At 40.6% G+C, this 22850-nt stretch overlaps 1 protein-coding gene across 1 annotated transcript in view; it reads right to left on the reverse strand.

The window, feature by feature from the left end:
* Positions 1-8938, reverse strand: part of LOC123747453 (uncharacterized) — a 12823-nt gene extending 3885 nt beyond the window's left edge. The window contains exons 1-4 of the mRNA XM_069300166.1: positions 8635-8938; positions 2962-3149; positions 2289-2411; positions 69-254 (exon numbers count right to left, since the gene is read on the reverse strand). Coding sequence (XP_069156267.1) covers positions 69-254; positions 2289-2411; positions 2962-3149; positions 8635-8653 — 516 coding nt within the window. The 5' untranslated portion in view covers positions 8654-8938. The remainder of the gene's footprint in view (positions 1-68; positions 255-2288; positions 2412-2961; positions 3150-8634) is intronic.
* Between the last annotated feature and the right edge of the window lie 13912 nt (positions 8939-22850).

Below are 22850 nucleotides of genomic sequence, written 5' to 3' on the forward strand. Positions count from 1 at the left end.
ATATATATATATATATATATATATATATATATATATATATATACCCACATCCATTATGTCTTACTAACCCGAATGTCAAGCTTCTCATAACAGTCGCTTCCTTTGTTGTTTGCTGAGTTGAGGTCCATGGCTGCACACGTGAGCCTCATGCCCTCAGCCATGGTGCAGGAGACAGCCAGCATGAAGAGTGTAGTGATGACGATGCCAACCACCACCAGCGTGATGTACGCGTCGATCTCCTCCTCACCCCGCACCTAGGCAATAGAAATATATACCAGTGGAGATATATGTAAATATATATCTCCTCCTCCTCCTTCACCCCTACACATACACACAAACTTACACAGACATTCATATATATATATATATATATATATATATATATATATATATATATATATATATATATATATATATATATATATATATATATATATATATATATATATATATATTAGTATATTTTGGTAGCAGTCTTTCCTGTAGACATATATTATTAAATATGACCGAAAAAGTAAGATTAATAATTCTAACACGAATTTTCTCAATCTTTCGTACATTACGCTTCACTGTTGGAGGTAAATCAAAAATCACTTCTCCAAAATTCATTTTTATTTCTAGTCTGACGCGACACGGGCGCGTTTCGTAAAACTTATTACATTTTCAAAGACTTCACCAATACACAACTGATTAGAACTTGCGTTTCCCTGATTTTATATCTACATTTGAGTGAGGTGGGAAGGGTGATGTGGCATTACATTTGAGTGAGGTGGGAAGGGTGATGTGGCATTAACACAAGACAGAACACTAGGGGATATTAATAGGGTATTAAAAGTATCAACACAAGACAGAACAGAAACAATGGGTATTGAATAGAGAATAGTCAATAACGGCTTCTCCAATGGTTTCATCGAAGACATCATAAGAAGGAAAGTGAAAAGCCATGCAACCTCCGAAGAGACAACTAACACAACACCTATACCCCCTATTAGACTATTTTACAGGAACTTCTTTTCCACAGCTCATAAAACAGAGGAAAGGGTCCTGAAAGATATTGTTAATAGAAACGTTATCCCTACAGACAAAAATCAGAGGATACAACTGACGATTTACTATAAAACCAGAAAAACGGCCAGCCTACTCATGAGAAACTCTCCAGACACAAAACAGAACGCTTTAAAAGAGACTAACGTCGTCTATGCCTTCAAATGTCCACTTGGGGACTGTAAGCTCCAAAAAACCCAGTATATAGGCAAGACAACAACATCTCTTTCTAGGCGTTTAACGATGCATAAACAACAGGGCTCCATTAAGGAACATATAATCTCTTCCCATAACCAAACCATCGCCAGAGAAATCCTAGTAAACAACACAGAAATCATCGATAGATACAGCGATAGCAGGCGGCTTGACGTTTGCGAGGCACTACACATCAAGAAGTCAACACCAGCAATCAACAGCCAATTATTGCACAACTATATTCTACCCACCTCAAGACTCCGCTCCAATATAGAAGCATCAAGAAATATGGACCAATAGGCTTTCTACAAACACTTCTATTCAATACCCATTGTTTCTGTTCTGTCTTGTGTTGATACTTTTAATACCCTATTAATATCCCCTAGTGTTCTGTCTTGTGTTAATGCCACATCACCCTTCCCACCTCACTCAAATGTAATGCCACATCACCCTTCCCACCTCACTCAAATGTAGATATAAAATCAGGGAAACGCAAGTTCTAATCAGTTGTGTATTGGTGAAGTCTTTGAAAATGTAATAAGTTTTACGAAACGCGCCCGTGTCGCGTCAGACTAGAAATAAAAATGAATTTTGGAGAAGTGATTTTTGATTTACCTCCAACAGTGAAGCGTAATGTACGAAAGATTGAGAAAATTCGTGTTAGAATTATTAATCTTACTTTTTCGGTCATATTTAATAATATATGTCTACAGGAAAGACTGCTACCAAAATATACTAATATATATATGTATATATGTATATATATAAGGGGTACCACCTTTGGTGCAAGTGCAGGGACCCATAGCTTCGGAGAAGAAAATAAAGAGTACTCAGAGAAGATATTTTCTTCTCTGAGTACAAAGATACACTTTGATATTTTCTTCTCCTACCACCCCTGTACTTTTTGTATGTGTGAATATATATATCTCACTTTATTTTAAAATTTCTTTACACAAAAAGGGTTACAACATTTATATACAACACTACGGGAAACACTCTTATTGTATATATACACCTGTTGACATATACAAGACCTTTGCCCTTCTCACCTTAATCCAGTAAACAATTGCAGTTAGGAAGCCCAGCACAAGGGCGGTGACGGCCCCGTAGGTCACCCACGTGCAAGTGGCCACGTTGGTCCCAAAGTGGTACACGATCAGGTTCGAGGCCGTCTGAGAACAGTCATGTGTTGGCGTGAGAGAGAGATTATTGTGTAATATGCAAGATAAAATTCGGGTGAATTCACTAAGCCAGTATGACTATATAGCACTTGAGAGGGGAAGGGAAGGTAAGGTAAAATTATGAGGAGACAGCACTAAACCAGTGTGAGTATAGCACTGTATTGCACAAGCAGTAAACGTTAATATACCAATAGTGAGAGAATATAACCAAACGTCCACAATAACAGTCAATATATTCGTAATAATGTTAACAGTAAGATTTCTGATAATAAATGCAATAAGCCCCACATTCTCAAACACCTTAAAAAACAATATTAAAATAAGAGAAAATCTCTGGAGCAGGACTGCGGGATCGAATCAGCATTCTGGAGCACTGCCAATAGAGCGCTAGTGAATCACGATTTGCTTCAGTGTGTGTTGACCACGGGCGCTGGTTCGATGCCCCTCTACCCCCAATCCTGCTCCAATCAGGCTTTCTCCATAGCTGAATGATATTATTGAATTATTGATACATCACTGTGAGTCATTGCGACCATATTACCTTGGAGTAGAGGAAACACATAGGGCTCTTCAGGTCGGACCAGAACCGAGAGATTACTCCCATGGAGATGGTCCCAACGGTTCCGGCTACGAGGGCTCCGATGTATAACAACGGCATCCCCATTGCACTCAACACCTCCCAGAAGTCATGGCTTTCTGGCTCCGCGTGGATGCGTCTGTTCTTGGCTTCTGGAAGTCAATAATGCATGTCAGTTATTGATATTTTTTTTAAGAAAATTACCTGGAAACATAAAAATGTGGGATTAATGGATTCTTTCAAGAGTACATTTTACACACATATGTGAATGAGTTTTGAATGGATACAAATAGCAGCTGCCTCGTATGGGCATTTAGGCTTGCTGCAATTACAGTATTTCTATGATTAAATTTTATTTTTGTTTAATAGAGTGAGTATCCGACATAGTGGTCGATATAGATATCACCAACTACCTTAATATCAACGACCCAATTACTCTAATATCTAGCCAATCAACCCATAGATATGTTTATTTCTAAACCGTCGCGCAAAATATATTCTTCTTCTTGATAGTAGGTGTAGTTTGTATGAAGGGTTCGTCCTCCCGATCACTGCACCAGTACACATGTTGGGAAACGCGTTTATGTTGAGAATGATAAGAGTTTCAAAAGTGCTTTTGCGTTGTGTCCGCAGTTTGAGCTCTGAAACTGGCTCTACTTTTATACGTTTTCTTCTACTAAATTTACAATAGAGTTACAGAAAACGTAGTTAATTATGTGACTAACTCTTATGGAAATTAACACTTTTCAGTTATGGATTGAAGTAAACTCCAGTATGTAAGTGACACTCTAGCAGTGTGAGTGTTATCTGTTAAGAACCTCCTCATGTGGAAGCGTTAGATAAGATAGTCTGGTAAGAGGTGACTGTGTCTAACAAATATGTAAGAGTTCAAAGAATATAGTCTAAGAACATGTGAGTTAAACACTACTAATGAGAGATGAGATGGCAGGGTTCTTAGGAATAAGCAAAGAAAATGGAAGCGTTCTTAAAGAATAAAGGTGGGGGGGGGGAGCAAGTAGCATTCCTAAGGAATAAAGGTGACTCTAGCAGAATTCTTAAAGAAAAAGAACACGATGACTGTGTGTTCTTAATGATTAAAGGGAAAAGTTGGTAGTATTCTTATACAAAAACAGAGTAAATATTCTTAAATTATAAAGAGGATCTGTTAATTTTCTTAAAGAATATGAGTGAACAATAAAGCCTAAAGAATATGTGGCCAGAATACAGGTAATACCAGGGAAAAGAATGCTCAGATCATGACAAATGATATGACAAAGAAACATTGAAGCAACAAACTCACAGAGCTGGACTCTTGGCTGGCGACAGATGCTAAAGTCTGCTACTTTCGGCCCACTTAAGTGGTGCACTTCACGTTACACGTAAGTGGTACACTTAACCGTCCACATAAGTGGCATTGAACCTGTGTGTGTCCTGCGCATCTTTTCTCATCAACTTTCTCTTGATTTATTAGATCGGTAGCGAGCTTGGCGATGCTGTGAGGTCGTTCCCAACTCATCTCGTGATTCTTCGCAGCTGCATCAACTGTTCAATAAATACAGCTAAGACTAAGCCGCCGTTGATTGAGATGTACAGGTTTCGTAAGTGGGCACTTAATTAAGTGTTTCATGAATTCTGAATCAGGCCTCTCCAGAAAGTACCCCAAATAAAGGCCTATATGTGATCTTGGTGGTCTTTTAAACTAGATGCTTTGCTATACTGACTATAGGGTTTATAGGAGGTATTTTCCCAGCAAACCCAAGACGTTTTATACACAACTTGTTTTTTTAGACGTCATTACGTTGTGAAAACGTAAATGAATAACGTTGCAGGGCTGGTGCTATAAGTGGATAATAGCTTACATATTGAATTGCATCATTAATGATCACTGGCCATGCAAATAGCATAACATGATGGCTATATGAAGGTTTGGGGCACACACCTGTTTTGTATAGGGTTCCTTGTAGGTAGTGTAGTCGGTTCACAACTGTAAGGTCGTGAGTTCGAGTCCCACGGAAGGACGGAGACACGCCTTCGAAGGGTCAATTTTGGTTAGGTAAGAGGCTTATATTATTTCCGGTATGACATAACAATAGGGAGTGAGTGGATGCTCCATGTTGCTTGTAGCAGGCATGTGGTCTTATACCCTGTGATGTGGTGTTGTAGATGAGTGGGCGACGCAGTACGGGTGACCTCATCCACTAGTTCCTGTCCATCGTCACGCAAACTAGACACAGTTAAATCCCCTCTCTCGATTAATTGATTGATGAAGATTAAGCCACCCAAGAGGTGGCACGGGCATGAGTATCCCGTAAAATCCTCTCTCTCTCTCTCACTATCCATATTCTGACCTTAACATACACCCCCCCCACCACTTCATTATCCCACCCCACTATAATTCACTCCTTTCTTTCCCACCAGTGCTTCATGTCCCCCTTTCTAATACCACCTCTCGCTTTCCCCATAAGGTACTCTTACTTATTGGTCAGTAACCAATGGTGGTAGCCTCAATAACCCCCCAGAGGTTGATAGGCCTAAAGTTCAACTTAAGCCAAAAACAAACACTGGACCTTTAAAAATAGGCTTGATATAGATTATAAATATTTCGTAAAATACCTGATCCAACATTGAAATGAATTTAATTTCATTTTAGTTTGCCATATAATTTTCATGTATTTTGTACGTTTTCTACTTCTAATTGGACAAAGATTTACAGAAAACGTAGTTAAATATGACTAACTCTTATGGAAATACCCTAACAATTTCAGTTAGGTTTACTAGGCAAGGGTCATAAAGCTGAGTGGCCAGCAGAGTCATAAGGAAAATATCTAAGATGACTAAACGATCAAATAATTGGATAAGATCATATACGAGGAGGTCAAAAGAATAATGACAAAGAAATGTAAATGAGTATCAAAAAACAAAATCTCCTAGACCTAGAGTCCAACCGCAGAGCCTGACCACTCTCTTGAGGTATAGCATAGAGCAACCTTTCCTGAAGTACAAGATAGAGCAACTTTTAAAGAGGTATAAGATAGAGTAACCTCTAAAGAGATATAAGATAGAGCAACCTTGAATGAGAAACTAAACATCAAAAAAGCTACAGCGGATAAGATGTTGAACCAGGTGGTGGATCTTGATAGGATGCAAACCGCAACTCCAAACAAAATACTCAAAAGAATGCTAACAAAAATAAAACCAGCTGAAGCTCTGAACAAGCCTTCATACATAATATAAGCGTGCTTCTTTCGAGTGGGGGGAGAACTACCAGACATTTAGAAAACCTCTAATATCATACCTATATATATATAAGAAGGGGATAGAGAGAACGAGGAGTAGGTCCTAAACAAACTATCCTGCATCATTAACATAAAGGTCCAGTAAGGTCCTAGGTCAATTAAGCCAACTAGCGTAATATGTAGAATGAACACGCAATAAACACGACCTATGTGCTTCACCCAGACCAAGATCAACACGTCCTGAACTTTCCCAGACCAGGAAAGACACGCCCTGGAGGGCATCAATGTTGGATCAACATTTCAGCGGCCTGTACGGCTTTGAGACAACATCGAGGAAGAAGGTAACCAACACGAGCTCACGAGGCGACAAAAAGTAGTCATTGAGGACCTGTTGGACAACCGGTCAGAGGGTCGTGTTCCAGGCACAACTAAATACCTTGAGGTTACCTTGAGGTGCTTCCGGGGCTTAGCGTCCCCGCGGCCCGGTCGTCGACCAGGCCTCCTTCCTAGGCTAAGGCTCCAGCTCTAAGGGCAAGGGGAAGCACAAGCATAAGGCCCCCTCTGGAGCTTACTTGGAGTAGGTCTCGGGAGTTCTTCTACCTTCCCCCCAGGCCGACCTGAGGCCAGGTTCTACTTGTGATAACTTGGTCTAACAGGCAGTTGTTTGTAGCTGCTCGTAGGCCCACATATCCACCACAGCCAGGTTGGTTCGGTACTTCTTGCAAGAACTTACCTAATTGGTTCTTGAAGAAGTCCACCTTTGTTCTTGCAATATTTCTAATGTTTGCTTGGAGAGTATTGAACAGCTGTGGACCCTTGATGTGTACACAGTGTTCTCTGACTGTGTCTATGGCACCTCTACTCCTCATTGGTTCTTACCTACTTTTCCTTCCATATCTTTCGCTCCATTAAGTTGTTATTCTACCGTGCAAATTTGGGACTTGGCTTTCCAGTATCAGAACCTACCGCATAGGTTCGAATCCTCATCACAGCTCCAACGGATTTTCTGATTGATACATCACGTTAGTGTGATTACTCTCAGTGTATTCCATGTATATATATTATGCGATACCTCTCTCGTCTCCTATCCAGAGAGTATATCTTTAGAGCTTTGAGACGGTCCCAGTGGCTGAGGTGTTTTATCGTTTTTATATGTGTGGCGTATATGTTCTCTGTGTTCCCTCTAATTCAGAGATCTCTCCCGCTCTGAAAAGGGAAGTGAGTACTGAGCAATACACGAGACGGGACAGTACCAGTGATTTAAATAGTATTAGCATTGCTGTGGGGTCCTTGGATTTAAAGGGTCTCATAATCCATCCTATCATTTTGGCCGCCGCTATATTTGTTCGGTTATGTTCACTAAATGTCAGGTCATCAGATATCATAATTCCCAGATCTTTTACATGTTGCTTTCCTTGTATGATTCTGACTGTGTCCTGTATCCTGCGTTTCCTTTAAGTTCCTCATTTCCACCATTCCACCTCCAGATGATCTGTGGAAATGGAAAGCTCTACATCTGGTTAACAAGAGTCAGGAGTCTGTTGCTGAAGTCTGTTGTTATACCCGTTTGGGGTCTAAACAAATAATAGAAATGCCCTATAGTGCGGTGCCTATGCTGGTCTTTAAAGGCAAAGTAGTTGCCATAATTGTAGGACAGAGACGTTTGGGAAAAGTTTCTTTTTGTCTGATGCCTCTGTTCACTTAGCATTAAAATAAGAGCCCGGGAGTTAGGCAGATATTGTGGGTGGCATCCTCGGGAAGGTCAGTCTTGGGCGACCTTCATAAGCCTAACAGGCTTCCTGTCCCCGACAATAGAAAGCAGAATATTTATATATGAAGTGTTAAATATGTCAATACAACTGAACACAAGACAAAGAGATACAAACTAGATACGTTTATATTTAGGAAAGACCTGGGTAAATACTGGTTCGGCAACAGGGTTGTTGAATTATAGAACAAATTAACGGGAAATCAAATAGAAGAACAAATTCACAAGGGCCGTGATGAGGGTTCGAACCTTGTAGAGGCCCTTGTGGGTTTGTTCATGTTATGTATCACGCTATTGAGATTTCTGTGTGTAACCAAATAGATGTTGGATCGCTGGATTTTGCCAAGCGTTGGTTAGACACAGAGGTTCGTGAATTTGGTTGGATATGAATAGAAACTGCCTCGTAAGGACCAATATGAGCTGCCTTGTATGGACCAATAGGGGCTGCCTCGTATGGGTCAATAGGAGCTGCTTCGTATGGCTGAATAGAAGCTGCCTAGTATGGGGCCAATAGGAGCTGCCTCGTATAGTGCAATAGGAAATGCCTGAAATGTCTAATAAGCCTTTGCAGTTTCATGAAGTCTTATGCTCTTATTTTTGCGATTAATTACAAGAACTTCAACCAATACTCACTCATTTCCCCGCGTGGCATTGTTCAGGATCCGAAGGTAGCGGTGGTGCAGCCGGAGACCTTGCAAGTCACACACAAACACACACACGCACTCACACACACACACGCCTTTCCTGCGCTCACTACACCTTTCCCAGTTTAAAACACGGTGGCGTCTGTTTGTCCTCCAATGGCGCTTAAAAATACGGGTACTCGTATAGACCTAGGCTGGTTTTTTCTTGGGGTCAAATAGGCTGCGCAGTAGGCCCTGTGGAGCGCAGTCGAAGTGCGGTGCGGTGGGTCCTGCGTCTTTGTAACAACTGAGCGTCGTGGGGCGCAAGGGTAATTGGAGAGAGGGGGAGGGGGGGGGGTTGAGGGAGGGGGTATGGATATAAATGATGATAAGATAACAGCACAAGCCACCTTGACTCATAGTGTACCACCTGACCAATGTATTAATGCGCCGTGTATTATGTGTTAGTGAGCATTCTAGTAGTATTTTGGTGGTGTAAATGTTTCATAGTTTAGTTCCTTTATTAGGACCTTTCATCCCTTCCTCCCTCCGGGCTGCTATACCCATCTCGTGGACTCCATATACCGCATTCTGTGGGTGGTAATGGACCCACATACTTATTTTGCGGGTGGTATAGCCGATCCCGGATCCATAACGTGGGTAAAATTTTGAACGATTTCGTCATCCTGTGAGTTGTAATGATCCCCTTCCCGTTCCTGTGAGTTGTAATGATCCCCTTCCCGTTCCTGTGAGTTGTAATGATCCCCTTCCCGTTCCTGTGAGTTGTAATGATCCCCTTTCCGTTCCTGTGAGTTGTAATGATCCCCTTTCCGTTCCTGTGAGTTGTAATGATCCCCTTCCCGTTCCTGTGAGTTGTAATGATCCCCTTCCCGTTCCTGTGAGTTGTAATGATCCCCTTTCCGTTCCTGTGAGTTGTAATGATCCCCTTCCCGTTCCTGTGAGTTGTAATGATCCCCTTTCCGTTCCTGTGAGTTGTAATGATCCCCTTTCCGTTCCTGTGAGTTGTAATGATCCCCTTCCCGTTCCTGTGAGTTGTAATGATCCCCTTTCCGTTCCTGTGAGTTGTAATGATCCCCTTCCCGTTCCTGTGAGTTGTAATGATCCCCTTTCCGTTCCTGTGAGTTGTAATGATCCCCTTTCCGTTCCTGTGAGTTGTAATGATCCCCTTTCCGTTCCTGTGAGTTGTAATGATCCCCTTCCCGTTCCTGTGAGTTGTAATGATCCCCTTTCCGTTCCTGTGAGTTGTAATGATCCCCTTCCCGTTCCTGTGAGTTGTAATGATCCCCTTTCCGTTCCTGTGAGTTGTAATGATCCCCTTTCCGTTCCTGTGAGTTGTAATGATCCCCTTTCCGTTCCTGTGAGTTGTAATGATCCCCTTCCCGTTCCTGTGAGTTGTAATGATCCCCTTTCCGTTCCTGTGAGTTGTAATGATCCCCTTTCCGTTCCTGTGAGTTGTAATGATCCCCTTTCCGTTCCTGTGAGTTGTAATGATCCCCTTTCCGTTCCTGTGAGTTGTAATGATCCCCTTTCCGTTCCTGTGAGGTGCAGTAGACCCCTTTTCCGTTCCTGTGAGGTGCAGTGGACCCCTTCCCGTTCCTGTGAGTGACAGTGGAAAAGGAACTAAACCCCAAAATGAATTTAACTAAGCAACTTAGTCTTGATAAGGTAGTTACATAGTTTAATATACATATCAACATAATTTTCATAGCATAATGACCTCATGAACGGGACCACAAAAGGTATTAAGATTCACGGTACTTCAACATAGGCCAGTTTGATGATTTTTTTTTTTTTTGAGTTTGAGAAGAGTTCCGGGGCGTCGTGTTAACATTTATACAGGTAATATGTAACTAAATATGTAAGAAAGAACCTATCAACAGGAGGTGCCAAGCTGGGAAGACTATATGTAGCGCCGGAATGTACAGTGTGTACCAGTTCGATTCAAGGGATATCATTTGCACAACAGTACATATATGACTGATAAGATAAACACACCTGGGTTCTGATATATCAATGGCTCGGCCTCGTGGCCGCCAATTTTACAAAAAATGATCGCTAGTGGTGGTTATATGTTTACTAACACGGTAAACTCTGACAGGCTAGGTATACACACTCACACCTGCCCGTTCTCGAACAAATTACGTCGCTTTTCGCACGTACGCGCACTCAGGCTAAAAAAAAAAGACGTAATTCAAAATCATATCGGCTCACGAAAGTGACGTATCGCCCCGTTTTCTGTTTTGGGTCCTCTGGCTTAATCTGCTGAGTCAGGAGAGGAAACTTTCAATTGACGGTTTTCGTGACGTTTTGAAACCTTAGAAGAACTTCCTGCTCTCCTAACCTACCAGAGGACCCTTCACTTGCTGTTTTGGAAAAAAATCTTATATTTATTTTCAATTATTTTCCATTTTTAAATTACGGCCTTTTTTGGTCGTAGCGCATACGAGCGAACAGCGACGTAATTTGTAAGATGGTTTATAGGAGCAGTTTACCCCGGAAGTGTTGGCGATAAATGTACAAACAACCGTTCACTAATTATATTTGTTCCAGTTCAGTTATGGTCACACTACTGCAGAGTGGGCATCGATTCCCTCAAGAAAACCCCAAACGCTCGTTAACCTGGCTTTGTCCTTGGCATTCGAGGCGTCCAGTACAGGAATAGGTTGAAGGAGCTGGGACTGCATTCCCTGGAGAGGATGGGGGGGGGGGACATGATCAAGATCTCCAAAGTGGATAAGGGAGATCTAGCAGAGAAGATGTGGGGAAATGTCTTGAAACTATCAGACCAGATTCAGAACTCGAAGCAATTGCCCCTAAGTTGTAGACGGACGGCTTAACAGTCAAAATATTGCAAACCACATATTATAGCACTTACTACGAGCAGCAGCTGATTGATAAATATCAGGACCTGAAGTCCTCAAGGATTTATACAGCCACTTTCGACACTTGTTCTTCACCTGTCACTCATTGTGGCTTTGCTTACATTTATTAAGCTCATTACAAGTTTCAAAACTTCCCAACCGAAGGTTATAATTCTATATTAACAACACAGTTGTGCTTGAGAGCTCATAAACTCATTAATAAATGTAACCAAAAGCCACCAATAATTGAAGATGTACAAGTTTCATAAATGGTTGTGTAAATACTTGACGACTCTTGCCCAAGTCTTCTCGCCCAGGGTTGTTATAATATACAAACCATTCATGCCGGAGCGTAATGTAATTATCGATGAAAATTACGAAGTTAATTGAGTCAAATACAACAGTGACTGATGATGTAGGTAATTGATTGATAATGAATGATAGATTATAGCTTTTTTTCCTTGGTAAAGTACTTTTACTGCTGTATAATTCCCGCAGTCTGAGACAAGAAGGCTGTATATATGTTTGTCCCACCCACTAGGCCAACTAAAAAAGCCTTTGTCAGGATGCCACCCACAACAGTTGGTAAACTCCATGGTACCTATTTAACTGCTAGGTGAACAGAGGCCTCAGTTGAAAGGAACCGTGCCCAATCGTTTCTAAGTCCTGTTTCTGAACCTGGCTCCATAGGTTGTGAGTCGGGGCCACCGAACACTTGTCCATCAACAAATTCAGGGCCTCTTGACACTGACACACTTAACCACTCGGACACATACACAGGGTGACAGTAATTTTCACTGTCAACAACGTAAGATGATCAGAGGCGATAACGGCCGATTAAGAAATCGTGACCCCAACAGCGTCTTGATAGTGTCGTTGAGGCAGAGTCTGTATAGTGCTCCTACGGTTCATATGTCCACCAGTGTGGGTTGGTCGAAACCGTGACGGGCTTTGCTTATTGCCTGGTCGACGTTCGATCCCGAAGGTGGAAGTGGTTGACGGGCACTGTTCCTTTCACCCTCGTCCTCATATCCCAGCTTTTAGTCTGTCTGACCTTGTAGCCAGTTCCAAATGCTGTATAGTCATACTGGCTTAGTGCTTTCACCTGATAATTATCTTACCTCATAACGGCCTCATGATAGATCTGTGTCTTCTATCCCTGCACAGTAGTGAATGTGTTCCTTTGGAGATCCTGGCCCTTTGGAGGAGCCTGACAGCTGAGTGGATAGCGCTCAGGATTCGTAGTCAAAATGTTCCGGGTTCGATTTCCGGTGGAGGCGGAAACAAATGGGCAGAGTTTCTTTCACCCTGATCTTTCAGGCCCCTGTTCACCTAGCAGTAAATAGGTCCCTGGGAGCTGGGTTGCTTCCTGGGGCAGGGGGGGGATAACTAAAAGGAGGCCTGGTTGAGGACCGGGCCGTGGGGACGCTAAGCCCCGAAATCATCCGAAAATAACGCCTCAAGACAACGTTAGTTTTGCAACAATATATACATATATATATATATATATATATATATATATATATATATATATATATATATATATATATATATATATATATATATATATATATATGTCGAACCTAGTAGCCAGAACGCACTTCTCGGCCTACTATGCAAGGCCCGATTTGCCTAATAGGCCAAGTTTTCCTGAATTATTATATTTTCACTATTTTTTTTCTTATGAAATGATAAAGCTACCCATTTCATTATGTATGAGGTCAATTTTTTTATTGGAGTTAAAATTAACGTAGATATATGACCGAACCTAACAAACCCTACCTAACCTAACCTAACCTATCTTTATAGGTTAGGTTAGGTTAGGTAGCCGAAAAAGTTAGGTTAGGTTAGGTTAGGTAGGTTAGGTTGTCGAAAAAACATTAATTCATGAAAACTTGGCTTATTAGGCAAATCGGGCCTTGCATAGTAGGCTGAGAAGTGCGTTCTGGCTACTAGGTACGACATATATATATATATATATATATATATATATATATATATATATATATATATATATCACGAAAATAAACACGTGATTAAGAATGTGACAATGTCAGACCACGGAGGAAAATGAAACAGGAATTTCCTTAAGTACTTTCGTATATTAAATACATCTTCAGAAGGAAATACATTTCATACATTTCCTTCTGAAGATGTATTTAATATACGAAAGTACTTAAGGAAATTCCTGTTTCATTTTCCTCCGTGGTCTGACATTGTCACATTCTTAATCACGTGTTTATTTTCGTGATATATATATATATATATATATATATATATATATATATATATATATATATATATATATATATATATATATATATATATGCAACAATGATCACAAAAACACTGATCCAAGTATGCAGAATAACCACATATGAAAAATAGAAACTGCTTAACGCGTTTTCGGCTAATTCGCCTTCATCAGAGCAAAGTAGAATCTTTGCTCTGATGCTCTAGAATCTCTGATTCTACTTTGCTCTGATGAAGGCGAATTAGCCGAAAACGCGTTAAGCAGTTTCTATTTTTCATATGTGGTTATTCTGCATATATATATATATATATATATATATATATATATATATATATATATATATATATATATATATATATATATATATATATATATATATAGAGGGAGAACCCCTGGAAACACAAACCGAAACTGCCTCTATTTTCCGCTTGTTACAACTTGTAATAACGTTGTTACATCTTGGCTTAACGTGTTTATGACGTATTAGAACGTTGTTACAGCTTGCTATATTGATTGTATAACTGGTTAGGAGGTGTTAAAGCTTGTTCGAACGTTGTACCAACGTCGTAGTTTCGGTGTGTGTTTGGCGGGACCCTCTACAGCAGTCAAGCGTTGTATACATGTACACTTGCCCCCACGAAGGATGTAACCTTCAATGTAAGTACATAGGTATGACGTCGACCAAGCTGACGAGGCGTTTGACATGCCATCTTCAATCTGGTGCCCCTAGGAATCACATGAGACAAGCCCATGACATTACTCTAACAAGAGAAATGTTGAACAAGAATACTTGCATAATAGACAAAACCCAAGATTCAAGAAGATTACAAATTCTTGAGGCAATTCACATAAGAATAGAGCGAACTACCATGAACACCCAAATCACGGAACTATTTACTCTACCCACCATGAGAGTAAGGACAAGACAAGAACATATCGATGCCAACACAGAAGACAATGTCCAACATAACAGGCCAATTACACTGGATTAATCTTTGTGTTTAGATAGGAGATGCCTCCTATGGGCCAATAAGCCTTCTGCAGCCCCTATGTTTATCCCTTATGTATCCCCCCATGTTTTCACCTTCATTGTATTATCACCTGACCTAATGCGGGTATAAAATCAACTAGTATTGTAAGATCTGTTCACTTGAGAATGAACCATGGAGGTTCGAAACGTCGTGCAAATTATACAAATAAGTGTAATACACTCTATAGTAAATCACTTCTTTTCTTCACCTTAAAAGTACGAAAATGAGTTTTGGAGAACTCCTATTTCAATTAAGCCCTGATGCTAAGAAAATAGTTAGAGGGATAGAAGCCCTAAACCAGAAAATAATAAATACAGAATATGCGGTCATATTCAATGAAATATATATATATATATATATATATATATATATATATATATATATATATATATATATATATATATATATATATATATATATATATACTTTATTATGTATTTGATGGTTACAAGATATTCATGGGTTGATACAAAAAGGTGCTTAAAGGTTATGGATCTCTTGAAAAACACAACAATGGGAAACATTGATGAATGTCACAGACGGGTTCGATCATTGTTGCAAGTCAAACACTTCTTCGAATTCCTCTGAAGTTGAACTAGTGCCCAAGACGCAACAGGCATTTCCCCTCTGAATCGCAACACTGAGGCGCTGGAACAAGAAACTTTTTGCTCTCTGGTCTTTTGTAGCGCTGATCAATTTGTCCCCCAATTCCTTCAGGAACTTCAATGCACATTTTCCCCACGAACCGAGGGTCTCCGAGCCGATCGGAACAAAGCAGTAGCAGTGTGCCAGACCTCTGTATTTAATAATTTTCTGCGATTCCCTGAAAGACGCAGCACCACCGCTTTCACGTGTGCTGTAGTGGAGGTAGGTACTGGCCAGTGTGGCAGCGCACGTGTAGTCCCATACCACTTGCTTACCATCCTTTCAAGGTAGCAAGGTGACCCCATCAGGGCGCTTCTGAGGGTCGTTAGGTCTGGATAAGTGTGGTTCTCTTTGTGCCGGGCAGCGGGCTGTGGCGAGGCTCCTCTTGATGATGTCGTTGACTTCTTCATGTCTTGCAATTTTACCCTGTGATTTACGACATACCAGACCATGACGACCATATTGGTCTGCCATCGCAGTTCCGCAGATGCACCTATGTTCGGTGAGGATGGGGGCGGCAAGGCGAAGGGCAACGCCAATGCGGAGAGCGTCATGACTGAGGCGAGTTCCCAGGGCTGCATTGGGCACAGCAAATAAAAAATCCCCGGCGTGGGGTGCTGTTACCGCTAGGAGGCGGGCTTTGTTTTCAGCATCAGCGTTGTCAATCATTGCTGTGACAGTCTTTTCCATTATGGGGCTATCCCAGTGGGCCTGCTTGTGGTCTTTTAGGACTTGTGGTCGGGGTTGAGGGTGTACAATGGTGTCACATTGTCTGGCTGCTTCGATGAACGTTTAATCATGAGTTCCCGCTGTCTCTCTCATACGCTCTGGTAGGATCTGCCCTACCAATTCGTTGGCTGCTGTACATGAGGATAAGAATGCTGGAAGTGCTACCTCAGTTGCCTTTCGTATGCCTATCCCCCCAAATCTCACTGGTAGTGTTGCTTGGTCCCACTGACTGTCATCTAAATCTAGGTTGAGCGCCTTCCTGAATATTGACCTGAGGAGCTCATCATATTGATTTAGAAGTGGGTTGCCGAAAATTGGTGCACACCTTAAGAAGCATGTTAGCCTGGGCAAGGTAAGGCACTTTGTGAGAAGGTAGAGGGCATCGTGGGAGTCCAAGTCCCCAATTCTCGCTTCCATCCCCTTTAGGTCTCTAAACTTTTCGTCAAGGACTGCAGCAATGGCATTGTGGCCCAGAGGTGCTCCAAGTAGTGTGCTGTCGGTGGGTTTAATGACTGAGGGTGCTGGTAAAACTGATTTCACTGCTCTAATAATTACCTCACTGGATGCAATAATTTCACACTTGGAGAGGTTAAGAACGAGACCCATGGACTCCCCCCGTGTCTTCACCAGCTGTAAGTCTTTTAGCAGGGAATCTTGTGTGCCTGCCAGAGTGCCATCATCCAGGAACCAGATGTTGAGCTCACTGGACAGTCTGGTTGTAATTTCTCGAACCGCTATGCAAAAGAGGAAGAGTGCAAGTGGGTCTCCCTGTTGAGTTCCCTCTGCTGAGGTGACTTCATGTTTACCAAACAGGAGGGTTGAGTCTTTGCTGTAGCCTGCTGACACAAACGGGAGAATGCTTGGGCAATGTTCCTGGACTGCAGTGAGGATTGCTTCCCTTTTGACCGAGTTGAAAGCGTTTTTAAAATCTAATTTTACTACTGCCTGGTCTTCAGTAAGAAAGTTAATGTAGGCTCGTGCAGCATGAGCCGCTGCTTCACAGCCTTGGGGGACTCCAAACCCCAGCTGGTTGGGTTGCAGCATGGTGGCTGCTTCCATTCGGATACTTCTGACAGCAGCCCTTGCAACTAGGCGGCGAAGAGTATTACCAACGTCAATGGGTCTGATCCCTCCCCCCTTCTTTTTCAGGGCACATAGGGATGCACCAAAGAAGAATGGTTTGATTTCATCAGGGATTAACCCGGCGAGGCAGTTGTTGACAAACGTTGTGATTTCTGTCAGGAGCGCTTCTGCAGCTGGGCCAAGAACAGGGTTCACCATTTCCTTCACATGTTGAGGTCTTACCCCTGTGTAGCCTCCTGAGGAGCCCGGGGGAAATGAAACGATAGCTTTATAAACCTCTGACTCCCGGAGGACGAGAGGTTCCTGATTAGGGGCGAGCCTGACCTGTGGGGGAGGTCCACCTACGGCCCTGACGGGGTGTTTTTCTCTCAGTGCTTGGGCTGTGGTTTCATCCCTGGGCAAAATTTTGTCCTCACTTGTGATCAACCTGAGTGCCCCGACTGTATTGCCCTCTTCAATTTTCTTGCTGACTTGGGTACCTAATTTTCTGTTGTCGCTGATTGTCGTACTTGGTCTGCCTCGGCGGTGTTTGGTGTGTAGCCAGCTCACCCCTTCCGAAGCCAATCAAAGGAGAGGCACATGCAGTGCTTGTGGGAGCAACTTCAGCATCAACTCGGTCTCCAGAGTCATACGCCAGCATGGTGACTGTCTTGGGTCAGGGAGGCCTCCCGTGGGAGGAGGCAGCACTCAGGAGCCTGTTGCACCAGTACAAATCGCAACAGACGACCTGCTAGAGGCAATTAAAGCAACGTCAACCAGGACACTCACCCACATCCCAATATATATATATATATATATATATATATATATATATATATATATATATATATATATATATATATATATATATATATATATATATAAATATATATATATATATATATATATATATATATATATATATATATATATATATATATATATATATATATATATATATATATATATATATATATATATATATATATATACTTGGTCTGCCTCGGACGCTGGGAGGAGACTCTGCCGGCCATGTGCCATTATCTTGTGACATCCTGACCCCACCGGACCCAGACTCAACAGTGTGCAGTGTGAACATCCTGGGAAGGTGTGAGAGTGGCGGGAAGTGTCCAGGGTGAACTATCGCAACCAGATAGTCTGTGTTGATACTTTTAATACCCTATTAATATCCCCTCTTGTTCTGTCTTGTGTTAATGCCACATCACCCCTCCCACCTCACTCAAATGTAGATATAAAATCGGAGATACGTAAGTTCTAATCAGTTGTGTATTTGTGAACAAAAGTCTTTGAAAATGTAATAAGTTTTACGAAACGCGCCCGTGTCGCGTCAGACTAGAAATAAAAATGAATTTTGGAGAATTGATTTTTGATTTACCTCCAACAGTGAAGCGTAATGTACGAAAGATTGAGAAAATTCGTGTTAGAATTATTAATCTTACTTTTTCGGTCATATTTAATAATATATGTCTACAGGAAAGACTGCTACCAAAATATACTAATATATATATATATATATATATATATATATATATATATATATATATATATATATATATATATATATATATATATATATATATATAAAATGCAACTTTCTTTCAAAGGATTTTTGTGTTTTAAGACCTAAACACAGAAAGACAAATAAAATATATGATTTCAGCATTCCAAAATCCATAAAAAATCGTTAACATATATACATGTATAATAATAATAATAATAATAATAATAATAATAATGAGTATTTATATCAATATGAGAACATCTTTATTCAACCCGTTCTCGCACTTGCTTGCTGTCAATATTGGCTTATTTAATAAGTGCATATGTAACAAACTAATTGATTGTGAATATTTTAGTTTACCTTGAAAAGCTTCATAGAAAACACCGACTTCACCTAACCTTCTTAGTATGTTAAGATAAGCATCTTATTGCTTCTTAATTGTTACTATTACTTTACCGTTGATAGGTTAAGTAATAATTGTATCAATTAGTATGTCACGTATGTACTTATTAAATAAGCCAATATTGACTGAAGCAAGTGCGAGAACGGGTTTCTTTATTATTTATATTTTATTTTGTATAAAATTCAGTGGCAAACTAAATCAATTTAATACTTCAAAATTAGTCATATTTGTTATGTTCCTGGATATTTCATATGTTTTTTGAAGATTATTGTAAATATATAGTAAAAATTTCTTTTCTTACTTTCGGTCCCATAAAAAATAAAAACATCATCATGTAAGCTCATCACATTAAAACTCATATAAACATAAAACTCATATAAACTTAAAACTTATATAAATAAAAACAAAACTTATATAAACATAAAATAAAACGCATAAAAACGTAAAACTGGTATACACATAAAACTCATATAAACATGAAACAAAAACTCAAGGAAACTCATGAGTTTAAAACAAGAAAATAAAAATAAGAAAACATCAATAAGACTCATAAATAATTAGTCAAAAGAAAGGCCTGACGAATATTATAACATAGATTGCGTAAGAAAATCCACAGTAACGAAAAAAAAATAATAAAAAGCAAGTGACAGCAACAGGACGTAAAGACTCTTATCAGGGTTCGTCGAGGTCTGCTCTGGTACTCCATACACGTCGTGAAGCACTTCATATTTATCTCGTGATATCGGTTAAGATAGGCCTCCAATGGCAGTAACTATCCAATCATCCATCTTTAATAAAGAAGGCTTAAAACAGGTGGTGGGGAAGAGGATTCGGGGTGGGGGTAGGGGGGGGGGGGTGATGCTCCCACAGTTACAGAGGGGGAAGCACTGAAAAGCACCACTTTGGTTTGTGAAGCTTTCACGCTCGTAAACTGTTTGATAAACGTAAAGAAAGTCGACATTATTGAGGAAAGATGTAGAGGTTGCGTAAGTGGTTACGTAAATTTTTTATGATTCCTGGCCTCCGATGCTAGGGCTCGAACTGGGGTCGTCAGATGGACTATCAGCAACACTGGTCGTTGTTCATGACCGAGGAACTAAAAAATGACAGTATTGATTTGTATTTTTAATTACGTTCACTCCAGAGGGCGTTGTTATCGGGAGAAGCGCACTGAGCCTTGTCAGCATTCCTATCAGACCAGCCACTAATCTTATCAGGTGTTATCAGGCTACCCGGACGCCCGCTTCTACCGCGTTCGTTAAACAACTGTTAACCACAGACTCAAAAACTGTAGCCAATACAACCGTCTATTTCTATGTTACTTTCATTGCTCATGTAACCAGTAAGCATTCGTAAACCACAAACTCATGCATGAAGACAGTCAAACTAGCGAGTTCAATTTAAAACTTCCACAACAAATGCAATGGTTAAACACAGTCATAGTCATTTGTGAAACCAATAGCATTTTCTAATTCTATTTAACTTCCATAACTCATTCGATCGACACAATAAAAGAATCTGATCCTCTGAAATTTTGATCCCATAATCAATGCTCAAGCAGGCGTCACGCTAGAGTGATTAATGCTACTTCTAGATAAAAGTTTCAGAGGTATTTCTAGATAAAAGCTTTAGAGGTACTTCTAGATAAAAGCTTCAGAGGTACTACTAGACAAAAGCTTCAGTGGTACTACTAGATAAAAGCTTCAGAGGTACTACTAGTAAAACCTTCAAGAGGCATTTCTAGATAAAAGTTTCAGAGGTACTTCAGCATTAAAGTTTCAGTGGTACTTGAGGATGAAAGCTTCAGAGGCACTTCTAGATATGATCATATCATATAATCATTTTAATTTGCCACTTTGCTCGAAACGCTATGTGTATTAGTGGCTTTAGGTATTGTATGTACTAGCTCTATCTATAAATCCTACTTTATGTTTGCAAATCACCTATGTATGTACTTTTCCTGAATAAAAATTTGAATTTGAATTTTGAACAAGCACTGACTCCTTTGGACAGTGTGATACTAGAATTAGACTACTCTTTCAGACCATATGACAGTAGATTGGACTCCTCCTTCAGACCGGATGCTGATGTCTACAGACGGCCTCATATTCCCAAAGCTCCGCTGTGAGCTTGCTAGAGACTCAAAGGGCAAGGAGGAGATATGATCGAAGTATCCAACGAGTTAGAGCTGCAAACATTTTGGATCTAAAAACAAAAAAGTTTCTGAAACTGACGCAACGATCCAGGATCCTTAATAGTGGAATCTTCAGGTAGTTTGGTTGCCACGACCATTCAAGCTATGTATCTTACCATACCACTCAAGATGTTGTCCATCCTCTCGACTACTATTTGGGCTGGTCAGTACATCGACGACTTCACTTCATGAGGGAAAAACTTCTCAAACTTTCACACTAGTGGGCCTCGACGGGCATAGGAAGCTGGTGGCCTGACAAAGGTTCGCCCCTTTTACCCACCCCTATTAGTCCTGAGGATTTGTTCTCCCTGGATTTTAAACTGCTTGTCATTTACAGCACTTCGACGGGTAGGCAGTTCCGTGGGTGTAGAATCCTATGAGTGAAAAAGCATCTCCTGTTTTCGGTCCTACATTGTGGCTTGATGAGCTTGTGGTCGTTGTGCCTGCCGATTTGATGTTTTATTATCTCATGTACAGCTACCATCTTGGGAAATGTTAATAAAGTAGATTTAGAGCGACCTTGATTAGTTGACTTGTGGGAAACCATCACTACTAGCAGGAAGTAATGTTATTACATGGTCCCCCCTATAAAATTTACAATTTTCTATAACTCATAGCATCAATCGAAGGGAGGACTAATGAGAGTTAAGTGAATTCAAGAAAATAAAATAAAATAAAATGTTTATTCAGGTAAAAGTACATACATACAAGATGAATTAGGAACGTAACGTTGGATTTCTAGAAAGCGCTAGTACATACAATGCCTAAAGTTATTAATGCGTACTGCGTTTCGGGCAAGTCTATCTACGCTAATCATTTACCTGAATTTACCAATGTTTCACTATGCTCAGACATAAGTCAATAAGTCCAGATATCTCCTTAGCTAAATAATTATATGGATGTTAGGTGGCCGTGGAAGGAGGAGGCGGTGAGGTATGCTAAGTAAACATAAATGTTGTCTGAGCAAATGTTGGATATGATCGAAATATATAAATGTTTACATCAAATACTGCTAAATGAAACTCGGCAAATAAGGCGCATAGGTTACGGAAGGGATTCGTGGGCTAGTGGGAGGATAGTGAGAGCGTATATGTGTGTGTGTAAGAGAAGAAAACTTGCCTAATACAAATCCTGTTAAATGTATATGGCACTGAGATTGTCTGTGGGGGGAGTGAAAACGCTTGAGGAAATTAACTCAAGGATTGCTGGGGGGAAGAGGGGGGGGGATGTGAGAGTTGAGATGTTTGGATGGAAAGACTACACTGTTCTTTATCATAAATATGGAGAAAATCTGACAAGTCTATATATTTTCTCCGAAAAGAATGAAAGATATTGGAGTACTTGAGAACTCGAAAATATGAGGTTTTGAGGGAAGGGAGGGAATAATGAGGGAAAAGCACCAAGCCATTAGGACTATATAGCACTTGAAAGGGGGGCAGGATGTGGGATGGGACGGGGGGAAAGGTATGGTGCCCAACCACTTGGACGGTCGGGGATTGAACGC

The sequence above is a fragment of the Procambarus clarkii genome, chromosome 43 (genome assembly GCF_040958095.1).
Source record: "Procambarus clarkii isolate CNS0578487 chromosome 43, FALCON_Pclarkii_2.0, whole genome shotgun sequence".
In the NCBI taxonomy this organism is placed as follows: domain Eukaryota; kingdom Metazoa; phylum Arthropoda; class Malacostraca; order Decapoda; family Cambaridae; genus Procambarus; species Procambarus clarkii.